The sequence below is a fragment of the Camelus ferus genome, chromosome 3 (genome assembly GCF_009834535.1).
Source record: "Camelus ferus isolate YT-003-E chromosome 3, BCGSAC_Cfer_1.0, whole genome shotgun sequence".
In the NCBI taxonomy this organism is placed as follows: domain Eukaryota; kingdom Metazoa; phylum Chordata; class Mammalia; order Artiodactyla; family Camelidae; genus Camelus; species Camelus ferus.
This window is the reverse complement of record NC_045698.1, coordinates 17,278,571-17,294,203: the sequence shown is the minus strand read 5'-3', so window position 1 is coordinate 17,294,203 and position 15,633 is coordinate 17,278,571. Positions and strand designations below refer to the sequence as shown.

The 15,633-nt window shown below is 36.0% G+C and overlaps 1 protein-coding gene across 1 annotated transcript in view; it reads left to right on the top strand.

Annotated features, from left to right (window-relative positions):
- Nucleotides 1-15,633, top strand: part of LOC102506546 (cadherin-10) — a 160,928-nt gene that overhangs the window by 112,306 nt on the left and 32,989 nt on the right. Inside the window, exons 3-5 of the mRNA XM_014557540.2 lie at nucleotides 1,079-1,373; nucleotides 2,905-3,024; nucleotides 3,449-3,616. Of these exons, the coding sequence (XP_014413026.2) occupies nucleotides 1,079-1,373; nucleotides 2,905-3,024; nucleotides 3,449-3,616 (583 nt within the window). The remainder of the gene's footprint in view (nucleotides 1-1,078; nucleotides 1,374-2,904; nucleotides 3,025-3,448; nucleotides 3,617-15,633) is intronic.

The window sequence follows — 15,633 nt, the reverse complement described above, 5'->3', positions numbered from 1 at the left end:
CAGATGGTAAGTATAGTGCACAATCCAGGGCTGGATGAATCCACAGGTGCTGAACTCATGGATACTGGGGGCCGCCCGCCCAACGCCATTTTATGTAAGAGAATCAAGCATCCTCGGGTTGTGGTATTCCTCAGGGTCCTGGAACAAATGCCTGCAGATACCATGGGGCGACTGTAGATGGCATTTGCCTATGACACATGGGCTCCTGGACAAGCATTAGCACTGGCATGGGGTGTGCACTAGGCTGAGATGTCCACACGAATGTATGCAAAGCTCTCTGACGTTACGGTTTGATGCTGGAAGATTCGTGTTGTGGGCACAGGCAAGGAGGCGGGAGACAGGCTTGCCCTGCGTTGTCTTGTGTCTTCACAGAACTTGTCATTTACAATTGTTAACAAGATCAGTTTGACAAGGTAGGAGGCTAGATAGAGCATATTATATTTATAGTTTAACTGATTTATATCTTTAAAATATATAGACAGGCATTATATAGACATATTCATTCTCTTGTTCTGAGCCCCACAAATACCTGTGGGGCAGTTGCTGTCTTATGTATGAATCGAAGAATGATTGATTGGGCTTCTGACATAGAGGCCATGTCTCACACAACTTTGCTTGTCTTACAGTTCTTAGGATCTCACATATTCCAGAAACACAGCCGAGGATAAGTTTATAGGAGAGATAAATGCATAATATGAGAGTAAAAGAATCTTCCACTCACAGAAAGAGATGAGAGAAGCGATGTTTACATCCAATATCAAGACTGATGACTTATATCTTTGTCAGGAGCTGTTTGCTTACGGAAATGCTTATTCACCAAGCAAAGCAAAGCAAAGAGCTGTGTTGGTTTATTTTATTACTTTTTTTCTATTTAGAATAAAAGTCACACTGGTAAAAAGCTAGGCCTATTGTTTAAAGTACATGGACGAGCAGGATCATCCTTACTGAGCTGTCATTTCAAGAACTAAGATAACTGACCCCATTATTCAATGATGGGTCTTGGGAGACCTTCTTTGAGTTCCTTCCGCATTGTGTACCTTTAGACGTTATCATGGACATGCTTTTTTATTTCCCCTAGCTTCATTCAGACCAAGATAAAGGAGATGGATCCCTCAAATATATTTTATCTGGAGATGGAGCTGGTACTCTTTTTATTATTGATGAAAAAACAGGTGACATTCATGCCACAAGAAGAATTGATAGGGAAGAAAAGGCCTTTTATACCCTACGTGCACAAGCTATTAACAGAAGAACTTTGAGGCCAGTAGAACCAGAGTCTGAATTTGTGATCAAAATCCACGATATCAATGACAATGAACCAACGTTCCCAGAGGAAATTTATACAGCAAGTGTTCCGGAAATGTCTGTCGTAGGTAAGTTCACTTACAACGTTTATGACTGTATTCAAAATGTATAAAAAATAATTATTAAGAAATGTTTAAAATATGATCAATTATTGAAATCATTTATTGAAATTTGATTACCTGCTCAGAGTATATATTTCATTTTGTGAATTACAAATGAGTCAGAAAAAAAGATTAATGCATTTTTCACTTCCTTTGGATTTGTACATTTTTACAATACAGTAAGTAGACACTTTCTTCAGAAATCCCAAAATATACCATTGAACTTCAGTAGAAACCTATGGAAATACAAATTATTGTCACATGGATTTGGAGCACAGCTGTGTAAAACTGTGACTCTAAATATATTATAAGTACACTTAGAATACCATAAATGTTATATAGAGTCATATATACAATCTAATCATAATCTGCCAAAGGAGTTTGTCTGAATTATATACACAATATGAACAATGAAATGAATTAGATTTTCTAATTACTTCATATTAAATATTTTAAAACATCCTTTCATTATAATCATTATATATAAAACTCTGCTGATATAAATCTCTTATTCAAATAAACCAGTTGAAATCAACAGCTAATTATAAACTGATACAGAATTACAGTTCGATTGCAGAAGCTGCAAAAAAGAAAGCATGAAGAAACTAGAAGTATAACATTTGAGAAAATAGAATTCCCTTTTCAATGTAAATAAATAGAAATTGTAATTGCAGGCAAAGAAAGTTAAGACTGCTTTCATTTTTTTCGTTAAATAGAGAACCATGGAAAATTAAACATTGAGAACAGTGATAACACTTTTAGAGATATGCATTTGGATTTAGTAGAATAGATTCATTTCTCAAAAGTGGGAGAAGTATAAACGGACGAAAAAATTCTGATACATTTCTCCCTTGTAGCAGTTATAATAGCAAATTTTCAACTGTGTTTCTCAAAAGCATTGTTCTGGGATTGTTATTTAATATTTACTTCACTAAATCCCAAAGACTTTTGGCAGTCACCTTAATATAAAGCCCTTTTATATATTTTGAACTTTATTAAATAGCTTTTAATAGTTCATGGGACATGGGATCATCTTGGATTGTTTCTAAATTTAGAATTTAATCTATTCATAAAATTGTATTCTAGAGCAGATGTTAATTATTTTTATAGTTAATTAGTGGAGAGGGGAAAGGAGAGCCTACTTACTCCTTTGTGATTAGATATGCCCTTTACACGAAACAAATCTATTATGTGAAAATGAGTTTAAACATCAAACCTGAGGGTTTGTAAAGTGACTGCACTGATGATAATCAGATACACTGTAGCATTATCTATAGCATGCATAAAAATACACCTATTGGCCAAATAAAATAAGTTGCTGAATTCAAAGTTTACCTATAATAACTCTACATATATGATTTTCATCTAAATTATACATAAATGTTTCTGTAAGAGGTCATTATTAAAGCCAAAAATCATTCAAGTCTTCCATGAAAACCAGTGCTTTTGCTCCTCCTTCTGGTACTGTGCAGAACTAAGCTGAATTTGGATACTTCAGGTACTTCTGTGGTGCAAGTCACAGCTACAGATGCCGATGACCCTTCCTATGGGAACAGCGCCAGAGTCATTTACAGCATACTTCAAGGGCAGCCATATTTCTCTGTGGAGCCTGAAACAGGTCAGGAATCATGAATCAGTGTTTATTAATAGTCTTTATGATCTTTATAAGTTAAAAAAAGTGGGACAATAATGACAAAACTCTAACATGAATACTCCAGAAGACTAATGATGCCCAGTGAAAGATTAAAGAACTCAAAGTTGGTTGATTGAGGGAGCTAATGGAAATATATCTGCTTTTATATTTTTACATCTGGATGTAGGTCCCTAGACCGTACATATGATATTTTTTAGGAAATAGAAAAACAGCACAAATTGTAAAATATTTACATCAAATCATTTTTACAATTTCTAGATTATAAAAAGTAATATCAAAAACATTTTGTCTTTCAAAAATCACTACTTTAGATATACAATTTGTGCTTAATCAATTAGTAGTGGAGATTTTTTAATGAGCATAATAAAGGTTTTACGTCTTCTTCAAGGTATCATCAGGACCGCTTTACCAAACATGAACCGAGAGAACAGGGAGCAGTACCAAGTAGTAATCCAGGCCAAAGACATGGGCGGCCAGATGGGAGGCTTGTCGGGGACCACCACGGTGAACATCACGCTGACAGACGTCAATGACAATCCACCGCGTTTCCCCCAGAGTAAGCTGCCTTTAATGGTCTTTCTGCAGGGCAAAAGCTTTAGAGTTAAAAAAGAAAAAAAAAAGAAATGGAGAAAAAAGCAATTGCCATTCATTTAATTTAAAACAGATCAAAATGTGTTACAAGAATGGGGAAAAGGGATATAAAGACCGATGAATTCACTGTTGTTAAAAGAGAAAACTTTTCTATTTCAGACATAGTTCATTCAGCGACAGAGGGATCTATGACCACAGAACCTCTCCATATAGGTATATACGCTACACCTAGGATTGTCATCTAAGAATTCTTTCAGTTAGCAAAGGAAATAATTTTTTTTAACTAAGCTAAATTTCTACTTATTTCTGCTTAGAATTTAATGAGGATTCTAATTTAAGAGTAAAATTTTTCAGTAAAATATCTGATTTGTCATATTATAAAGGACTTGGCCAGAAAGAACTACATAGGGGGAACCTTACAGACTGTCAGACTACTATTTAATATCACTGTCGGTCTTGTATGTAATATCTGTGTTGGAATGGCAATCATACTAAAACATTTTGTATTCCTGGTTTATAGATTTATTGTGTGTTTTAGAATGAATCCTTCACATTCTCAGAATAGGTCATTAGGAATCATTAGTTTATGACATTACATTTATTTAGTCTCCTTTTTTAATATGAATTTAGTAGACATGCAGCTAGAGAGGATGGTATTAGGTCTCAATGAACTTACTGCCAAGACCCAGCCAATTTCCTGCTAATCTAAAAGAGCCTTTATTTCAAAGTGGAATTTCATGTTGTTAGGAAATGTGGCATAAAACACAGTCTTTAGTATGATCTATGTCTTTAATTTTTAACATTTGCTGCATATTAACTTCTAAATTGATCTCCCAATTTTAGTTTGTTTTCTGCCTTAAATAACTTTGTGATAAAGTATTAAAAGGTAAAAAGCAATTTTTTTATGATATTTATGTCTTTCCGGTAAAGACTATTACACAGAAGGAATTATGGTCTAAGAATTCACTGTATTATTGTGACTCTTTAAAAGCATTCACTTCTTTTCTTATACTAGTTTAATCTAACTTTGATTATTAATAGGGTGTGATTTTAATTGAATTGTTTAAAATCATGTGTGTGGAAAGATTATAAAATTCAGAGAAAATACTCTTGAGCAGATTAATCATAAGTTTATGTATTTGTGATGATTTTTTGTCAGATATTTAAGGTATAGGCCCTTCAGGATTGTTATTTTGGTGCTCGGTCTAAAATCCAGAGAGAAGGGTGTTTGCTTATGCTGTATTCAAATAATCAGGTTTCAGCTTCATGTTGCCTTTAGCATTGTCTGGGAAAAGTAAATCAAGAATAAATCTGTATAGTTCTATTAAAACAGGGCTAAAGACATGCCTAGTGAAATAAAATTTAAATTTCACATTTTATATGTATTCCTGACCACCTCTTAGCATGAATCTGCAAATCCAGGAGAAGAAACAAAAACTAATTGCATAGTCACAATAAGCAAAAGTATTTGTGAAACAATGTATTTCATAAGTAATAAATGACCATTAAGAGGATTATTACAGTTTAAATTCTCAAGAGCATATATACACATGTGTCCAAAATACAGTCCTTGACAAGGGCTTCATTTCTAAAATATATGAACAGCTCATATAGCTTAGTAACAACAACAACAGCAACAACAACAAAAACAGCCCAATCCAAAAACAGGCAGAAGACCTAAACAAGCAATTCTCCAATGAAGACATACAAATGGCCAACAGGCACATGAAAAAATGCTCAATATCACTAATTATCAGAGAAATGCAAATCAAAACTACAATGAGATATCACCTCACACCAGTCAGAATGGTCATCATTAAAAATTTCACTGAACGATAAATGCTAGAGAGGGTGTGAAGAAAGGGGAACTCTCCTACACTGTTGGTGGGAATGTAGTTTGGTGCAGCCATTATGGAGAATAGTATAGATATTCCTCAAAAAACTAAAAATAGACTTACCATATGATTCAGCAATCTCACTCCTGGACGTATATCTGGCGGAAACTCTAATTCAAAAAGTACATTCACCCCAACGTTCATAGCAGCACTATATACAATAGCCAAGACATGGAAACAACCTAAATGTCCACTGACAGATGACTGGATAAAGAAGATGTGGTATATTTATACAATGGAATACTACTCAACCATAAAAATATAAAATAATGCCATTTGCAGTAGCATGCATAGACCTGGAGATCATCATTCTAAGTGAAGTAAGCCAGAAAGAGAGAGAAAAATACCACATGATATCACTAATATGTGGAACATAAAAAAAAAAATTATGAATGAACTTATTTACAAGACAGAAACAAACTAACAGGCATAGGAAACAAATTTATGGTTACCAGAGGAGAAAGGGGATGGAAAGGGATAAATTGGGAGTTTGAGATTTGCAGATACTAACTAATATGTATAAAATAGGTATACAACAAGTTTCTTCTGTATAGCACAGGGAACTACATTCAATATCTTGTAGTAACCTATAATGAAAAAGAATATGAAACCAAAAAAATACAGTCCATTTAAAAATTATGCATTCAATAAGCAAATTAATAGACTCTAATTAAATGGGAAAATCTAGATTTAAATGATGATAATATCCGATGAAAATTCTTTCTATCATTTTTTTTCTATTATAACACCTTTATTAACTCATTCCCTATTTTCCTTTCTTTTGTTAAGACAGAATTTGTGGTTGAGATCTGGTAGGTACATTACACAAGCCTGACATAATAACAGTAATAATAATAATAAAATAATGATAATAATAATGGAAACAAATTTCTTAATGACATTTTTATCCCACCCTGTACCAAGTTATTTATTGGCCTACTTTATTTTACCACAACAACTCATCAAGGTCCGTAGTATGATTTCCATTCTACAAATGAGAAAACGAGAGTTATAGATGTTGAGGCCAAACTGCAAGTAATGGCGGAGGTGGTTTGAAATCCATGTCCAACTCCAGATGTGCAACACAATACGTTAAGAGAAATTTTAGAGCATCCTGTATCTTGTCTCGTTATTTTTTAATTATAGATGGAAACATAATTTATGGATTTTAATTTTCTCAATTATCTTTTCTGCTGTGAATATTTGCAATCATTTCTTACTGTTGGGAACACTCAGTCCTGGCAATTAAGATGTTACTTGATAGTCTAAGTCATCTAACATGCAGAAAACCTAGTTTTTAATTTCTCATCATTTCATAAATAGCCAAGGTTTGAAGAGAGTTCCACAGCTGATGAAGACTTTCATGTGTAACACATTATTGAAACTCACAACCAACCTCTATAGACTCTTTGTTATTATTATTATGCCCAATATAGAGAAGAAGTAAAGGAAGTTCAGAGTGGAAATAGTAGAGAGAACAAACCAGTGCTGCCTAGTAGAAACAAAATGTAAACCAAAAATATGTGCTACAGGTGTAATTTTAAATTTTCTATCAGCCATATTAAAAAATTAAAATAAGCAGGAGACATTTATTTTAATCACATAGTTTAACCCAATATTATCCTTTAAACATATTGTCAGTATAAAATTTATTTAGATGTTTTACATTCTTCTTTCCCGTAATTCTTTGAAACATCCTCTTTCATCAAGTATTTTCCAGTTATTTCAAGGCTCAAGTCGGACTAATGACATTTCCAGTCAATAACTGCATGAGAATTAGAGGCTTGGCTAGTGGCCACCATATGGGACAGCTCAGGAGCAGACTGTGGAGGCATCCTCATGAGCCCCAATGCTGTCTTCTTCACTCAGTAGCTTTTTCACCTTGGTCAATTAAACTGACCTCTTAACGGAAAGCTACCATTTCAGTGCCACTCCGTACGACTGGATGGCAGTCCATACTCCAGGGAGTGATGTAAGACTAAATAGTTTGAGGTACATGAAGCACTTAACTCAGTGGCTGGCACTAGTGTATTTATGTGCTCAATAATATTGATCTGTGCAAGTACTGCTCTGTTATTATTGTTATTCAGTGTTCCAAAAGTAGGGTCAAAACTTAAAACTTTCATGCAGATTGATCCAAATTCAACATTTCCCACTATGGTCCATCTCTGGAAGATAAAAATCTCAGTCATTTGGAAGGGACACAGACAGATGAAAACCCACATATCCTCCTTCATTGTTTAGCTTATTTTATTGTGTGGATCCATAACAGCCATTCTCGATCAGGGACAGTTCTGTTCCCCAGAGGACATTTAGCGATGTCTTAAGACATGTCCGTTTGTCTCAACTGGTGGGTACTACTGGCATCTAGTGGGTATAAGCTCAGAACACTTCTAAACATCCCTGTGATTCACATGACAAAGAATTACCTGACCTGAAATGTCATCCATGGCCAGGCTGAGAAACTTTGATATTATGTGATGATCTGTTCAAGTGAAATCAGAAATTCATTTATCTAAAATATCTGAGAACAGCATTGTGCCAAACACTATTTTTAAATCAAGATATTATGAATATTGCAAAAAAAATTACACGTTTTTTGTCCCCATGATCTTTCATTAAAGCAGGGGAGGCAAAATATACGTAAGAAAAAAATACTATACAGATAAGGTATTGGCTCAGTTCTAGATAAAAAGAGGAACATGAGTGTTCCAAGGGGGAGGATAAGGGAAGGTCTTGCTGAACAGGTGATATTTCATCCAAACACTGCAAGATGGAATAGACCCAGCCATACAGAGAGATGGGAAAGTCCTTCAAGCATAGGTAACAGCATGAGGGAAACCCTGAGTTGGAAGTTTGGAAGTTGAACGGTGTTGAATGGAAGTTGAATGTCAAGAAAAGAAGACCAGCATGGTTGAATCATACCAAACGACGAGGAGGTTGGAGGGAGATTAGATCAGAGAGCCCAACGCTCACAGGAACATTGACGATGGTGAATTATTATTGCAATGAGCAAACTCATAACTGTGTGCCTGATCTAAGTGATCATTATGGTCTTGTGTTTTTTGAGGTATATAAACACATGAACATTAATAGAACATGTGTACCTTAGTGTGATTCTAAAAGAGAGACAATGGATTAGAAGGTTTTTGCACCTGAAAACTGAGTTCCAAAAATATTTTAGGTTCTTTTGCTTCAGATACTAAATTGCATTTTCACTACCAAAACTGTTGAAATTATTTCAGAATCCTGGGTTCTTTCAAGTGATTTAATTTAATTTTTAAAACAATTAGTGTAGAAAAAAAATCTGTTGCTCACCTTCCAGTGATAGGCACTGTGTTTGCATTTAAGCACATGAAGATTAAGAAGTCTTGACTCCTGAATACAAGTGGCTTACTGTCTAGCAGGAGAGAGAATATTTCAGTATGAAATGATGAGTGTGATAGGACCGATGTACGGAATGTAGCAGGTGTGCAGAAGAAGGAGAACTTTTCCAAACATGGGGGAGGGGGGTTGAGTGCATCCTTTACAGTGGAAGATATTTTGGAGGATGTATCCCTTGATCTAAATCCTTTCTTAAACTGCTACAAGCCATAAGATTAGGAAAAGAAGGAGAATTCATGAAGTTTGAAAGTTAGCCAAATTACCCCTTTATGAAAGGGAAAATTCTGTGAAGATAAAAAAGCAAACAGTAAAGGATGTGCTTCAAAGAGGTGGTGAGGATAATCATTAGTGATGAAATAATAGATGACTGTAATGTTTGCTTTTCTGTATTTTCTATTTTCTGTCTATTTTTGTAACTTGATAATGCTTAGAAAACCAGAATAACAAAGAACAGAAAGGACAAAAATGACAATTGCTTTGAAGAAGTCAGATGAAATGAGTGTTGAATAGCAGCTATTGGAATTTACATAATGGGGGGTAATAGTGGATGATCTTTCTCGATTGGTTTTAGTAGAAATCATTTCCGAGAAGCTGAAGGGTAGTAAACTGAGGAATTAAAAAAAGGCAGGAAGAGGATAAGAGAAATAATGCCTGCACTTTAAGAAGCTGAAGTGAACAAGGAAATAAAATAGAAAAGGAATATGTTGTAATAGTTGGAAACAAATCCTGGATTAAGGGTGTTCAGCAGATAATTTTTGAGAGCCTCCTTTACCCCAGGCTCTAAGTAGGAACTGGGGCTACAGTGGCCAACCAAGGACCTGAGCTGCTCGTTGACGGTGTAGAAATGTAAGTGATGGTCCCCTGCACAGATGATGTCTGACTGTGGAGCATATACATGAAGGACACAGGATAAAGGACTAGAAGATGGCAGGGTGGGGTTTTAGGAAGGATGATAGGGGAGCTCCTCTGAGGAGGCCTGAATAATTTCAAAAGTTGAAAATGCATAAAAGGAGGCAACTTCTCTAGATCTCAGTTCCTGCATTTAGTGTTAGAATTAAGAAATAAGTGGCATATATAAAATACAGTAACTGTGACATACAAAAGTTCTCCATATATATGGACTTTCCTCGCCTTCCTTCTTCCTTCTCAAGTATTATGTCCAATGTTTCTAATCTTACTGTTTTTCTTGCTCTGATGCTATGCTGCCATTCATTCATGGCCAACCCAAGATTAAATAAAAGTGCCTTAAGCCTGGAAAGACCTATAACCTCAGCGACCACTACAAAATGAATGTACTTCCCTTGTATGAACAAATGAACACTGCCACAAGTGAGGCCTCCAGACCAAATGTTCCTGCTCTGCGAGCACTCAAGCGCTCTGTGGTCCTTGAATGTTACTGTGTTTCATTGTGCTGACATAGACAAGCATTATACTCCCCCACCTAAAATCTAACCCCCGGGTATTCATGCCTGAAAGTTTCAGTTTCTTTTACCCCATGTACTTCCTTCTTTCCCTAAAATCAGAAGAACAAAATAGGCTCATGGAAAAGATCTGTGAAAAAATTAAACTGCTGGAACCTGATTATTGTCCGGCTTGGCATAAACACCCAGGACAATGGGATTTGTGCCCACGTGGCCTTTGTTTTAAAAGCATCTCTGGGAAAATAGTATGAGACTGATTTTCATCTAAGACCAGAGTCAGCGATTTAGGGATAGCTGATCAGCAGATACTCCCGGCATCTTTGCCTTAATGCAACAGAGAATGTTGTAGAATAAGACTCTCAAATCCATTCCAAAAAAAGAAAGAAAGACAAAAGGAAAATTAGACATCAGACAGGAAGGGATGGGCAGCAGCAAGGAAGGTCCAGGCCTTGAGAAAAAGCCATTATGCAGATGGTCAGGGTTCCAGCCAACCAGCTGGTGCCTTCGACTTGGCTCTGGTATTTGGATGGGACAGTATTTCACTAGGACTCAAGAAGAAGGAAGGAAAATAAGCATCTGAGATCAGGCAAAAATTCCAGCCCACAAAAGAACCAATTCTAGAACATAGTTTAAGAAGACCACAGCTCCTTACTCATATGTAGCTGCTTTTCCACACGTTGCGTTACAAGGAAGAAAAGAGAGAATAGGTTATTTCTCACTTTACTTAGCGGTGGGCATGGGCTGCAGAGAAACCCAGGGCTCGCAGAACCGTGCCCCTGGTCTGCTCAGCACCGAGTCACAGATGTGTCTGCACGAGCTCAGACGGACCAGTGGGAGTCAGGAGCCAGTGGTAAGCACATTTATGTAATAGCTGAGCTGAGAGTTTATGAAGAGGTAAAAGTTACAAACTGCACACAAAATATAATATGCTCGAGTAATGGTCTTATTTGTGCTTATTTGTCTTTGACCTCTTAGGTTTCAGAGTATTAGGCAAATAGGTAATCAATGCCAAATTTATGAGAATTTGATATATTTATTATGCAAGCTTATAGATCTATCCCAAGTGCACGCAAAACAGTGAATTTATTGCCACCTCGTATATTTGTGTCTTGAATTATTGAGAATAGTAATAAAAATCAGTAATTTACCATTTGATCATTAGTTCTGAAAATTAACACAATTTCTCACTTATAGGAAAGGTTTTTTTTTTTTTTAAGATAAGTTATAGGTGATGGGACATGTGGGTGTACGGGTAAACTTAATGAGACTCTAATTTCCTGACTATTTTGAAGCCAACAGTTTGTATTTACCATCAGATTTTATTCAAAGATTATATACACATACAGCCAGTTCAGATGCAATAGTATGCAATTCCAGAACCACTCAGAGCCTAGAAGAGATTTCATATCGATATTTGTCCGTTTTAATTGTGTGACCTTTATTGGCTACTGACTTTAGCTCATTTAATTACATAAATATGGATTGTCTGGTTTACCTACATTTAAATAAAATAAAACAGCAGTATAAAAATAATACTAACAGGCACAGTGTTGCAGCATGTACTAAACACTATAAAACGTAATACAAATTAACTCATTTAACTTTCATATCTGTATAATTATAAACATAATAAATTTATTTACCCGTTTCATTAGTCAAAAGAAAATGGAAATATGAAACTTAAGTCACTTGCCCACGGTTCTACAGCTGGAAAAGAAGTAACAGCTAGGTGAGCGCCCAGGTGCAATAACTCAGGAACCTTTCTAACCACTATACCAAGAAAGAAATTGGTATATCAGAGACTTCCTTTATCTTTCCTGGTGCATCTTATCTTTAGTTAATTCACTGATTCAGTACCTATATGTGGGTATAACTTCAGGTAGAACATACTGAATTCTTAAAATGTCCATGCATTTTGATACAAACCCAGGAAAATCAAGCCTTTATTTGTTAGTGCTTTTGCGATACCTAAGGACCGAACAGGAGTGACTGCTTTGCTAAGATCCTCACTGCTTGGAGGATAAATAAACAAGTTGCATGAGACAAGGTCTTTCAAGGAAGTGTCGGTATGATATGCATAGGGATTTAAGACACGTGCTTGCAGTGAGTTATGAGACTACCATGATCCCTGGCTGGTGCAAGGGAGGTTTGATTTAATAAGCGCTGATTTTCGCTTTGTAAATAGAGTCAACCTCTCCTCTACTGGGGATTCGAAGGTAATGTAGGCCCCGGGCTGATCTGCATATTTTAAAATTATCAAGCACATTTTAAGTAGAGCAACAGGCAGATTTGTCCCAAGGAAGATGCTTTAGCCAGAGAAAGAGGAGAATGAAATTAAAAATGCCTCTTTTCCCCTATTTTATTATCTAGAAAAAAAATGAATATTCTTCTATTCAAAAGCACTGTTCTACAATTTATATAGGTTAGATATAGCTCGATTTGTACCATGACCACCAAAATATCCTCAAATATTTATAGGATTTCCCCCTATGGCTCCAGTACCTAGAGTTTGTAAGAATTACAAAAATGATTGTTATTAAAGCATACATTGTTTTATTAAATACTGATTGAAGCCCCGCTCTGTGACAAGAAGTATGATAGGAAATAATAAACTAATTATCCTATAGGGAGAAATAAAGAGACAGAATGCATCCATAAATGGTTTGCATTTTGAAAGTTAGACACAGTCCCTCTCTCTCTCACAAACACACATACACACACCTTTATTTATGACACTGTAGTTTCTCTCACACAGTCTCCTTCACTCTTTTACTTGCTTTTGTGTAGATATAGGCTGTACCATAGGTTGCATAAATCTAAGTATATATGCACATATATGAATATATATACACATACATATGTAGAATGATACAATAACATTCATCCTATCATTGTCAATTGAAGTCCAAATCATAAAATGATGAACTCTTTAGATATCAGGGGATCAGGAAAGAGAAAATTCTGTACACGTTTTCCAGGCAGGAGGAGGGGCACTGAGGGGGAGAGCGTTTTTGTCAGGGAGGACAGGATGAACACAGGTGGCATTTGGGGACATGTGGTGATTTGGTGCGGCTGGATCCCAAGGTTTGAAGCAGGGGCTGTGAGAGATAAGAATGGAAATGTAACAGAATCAGCATCCTGAAAAGGATGGGATACAAAAATAAAAAGTCACGTACATTATCTAAGGGGCATTCTTTAGGAGAGTGCCAGGCACAGTTCTTCATTTTATGTAATTATTCCTGCAGCGACGCTGCACACTGCTTGAGTCGGATGCTCAAGAGTCAATAGGAGCCTGAGCTACATCTGAGGAGAGGCGGGATCTGAGATCTATTTAAGTGCGTAATCCGCAGGGCTCAGTAATTAGGTCGATAAAAGGTTTGAGGGAGAAAGGAGAGCAAAAGATACTTTCTAGTTTTCTACCCGAAGAGCCTGTTTGAAGAGAGAGACAGGGATTTCGGTTGATTTAAACATTTTGAATTAAGATGCCTGCAGAAAGCTAGTGGGTTTTAAATACCTAATAGTGAACATGTTGATCTGAGGTACACACATGACATGCAAGTGGAAACGGACACGTGTGATCTCAGCGAGGTGAACTGTTTAGAGTAACATAACTAGGAAGTGTGCAATTTCCAAGTGTGATGATATACATTATTCTCTAAGAGAAATACGCGTGTGTGGAAATTGTACAGAAATCCCCTTGGAGCTCTCCAGTCCTTCCTGTGGAAAGTTGCCTTAGACTAAACTACTTAGCATTTTTCATAATGGGAGTCAGAGTCCCTCTGTACTGTGGCATCCTCTAGAACACACTTGGAAAAATACCCCTGAGTACGTATTGATATAAATAAATAGGGACAAGTGTGGCTGTGCAAATATGTTTAGACTCAGTTAAGTCGCTGTTACAGAGTTTTTAGTAAGCCTACAATTTCAGTCGAGACACATTGCAAAGAGACTGAGTACCTGATACAATGTAATATGTTTATGAATGAGTCGTTCCAGGTTATCCTAGCTTCCCCCAATTCTATACACCTTTTATGTCCCTACACATTGCTGTATCTATTGATGCCAATTAACTTGGAGACAATTTCAAAGAAATGGATCAAGATGGATTCCCCAGTCTCTGGGACTCAATGGCAACTTCACTAACAGCTTCGTTTTGCTGCTTTCTTCAGCGACATGAATAGGAAACAGACATCTTGCAGCATCTTGTTTTGCTCTAATTTAACTTAAATGCCCAAAGCTAAGTTGGTGATCATGTCTCCAGTGCTAACAGATTTAGGTTTCCGCCTTTCCTTTGGTGAGAGTCTTCAATTTCAAAGCCTCAATCCTTTGTCAGTCTCTGGTGTGACTTTCAGCTCTCCTCCTCTTTCTCCTAAATGCCCACTTAGCATTGCATAATTTCCTTAACTACTCTGCAGTTCCCTCTGAGGAGCTTTATCTTGTTTTTAATTTCTTCCTGTTAAGCTCATTAAAAAATGTCTTTTAAACATTATACAATGGAATGGTTTATAAACGTGCATAATTGTGTCATTTTTCTTAAAGCAAGTATTGTTTGAGATTATTATACCGCGTAGAGATTTTACAATAAGATTATACACAAAGCAAATAAAAAAACTAATGTTAAATTATTTTGTTGATTCACGAATGTGGTGCTTTTTTTTTATAACAACTCTGTAAAAGTTGAGAGTTCTTAATGTAAATGTGAAAACAGAAACAAGGGCAGGGAAAAAAGGAAAAAAGTCAAATTCTCTCTCTTTGAGCCTTATTGTTTTTTATCAACAAAACAAAATGGCAGCTATTTGTTGCCAAGCTTCCAGACCTGTGTTTACCCTCCTTGCTCTTCCGTTTGTTTTCTGGCATCTGTTTTGCTGTTCCTGAGGAAGTCACCGTCACCCTGTCACCTCTCTTACTTTGCCTATCATATGCCTTACCTTGAGCTGTCAATTATTTCTAATTCCAGTACACAAATCTGCAGTGTTTTTAATATTCAAATACAAAGGTCCTTTTGATCAAATTTTTGGTAGAACAAGTGACCTAGAATATTTAGTTTGAATCCAAAACAAAACAAAACAAACAAAACAGAAATACATCAAAATTGTTTAAAATATTTAATAATGAAACTTTATGTGAGGTTGTTGATAAGAGTCTCAAAGTACACTTATTTAAGTAGCCTTATCTTTTGCCCAGTCTTTAGGGCGTCCTCTTTGCAAAATTACATTTAGATTTTTAAATATAACTTTGCACAGGTGATACAGAAATGGCAATTCCTCGTCTCCTCCTCACAT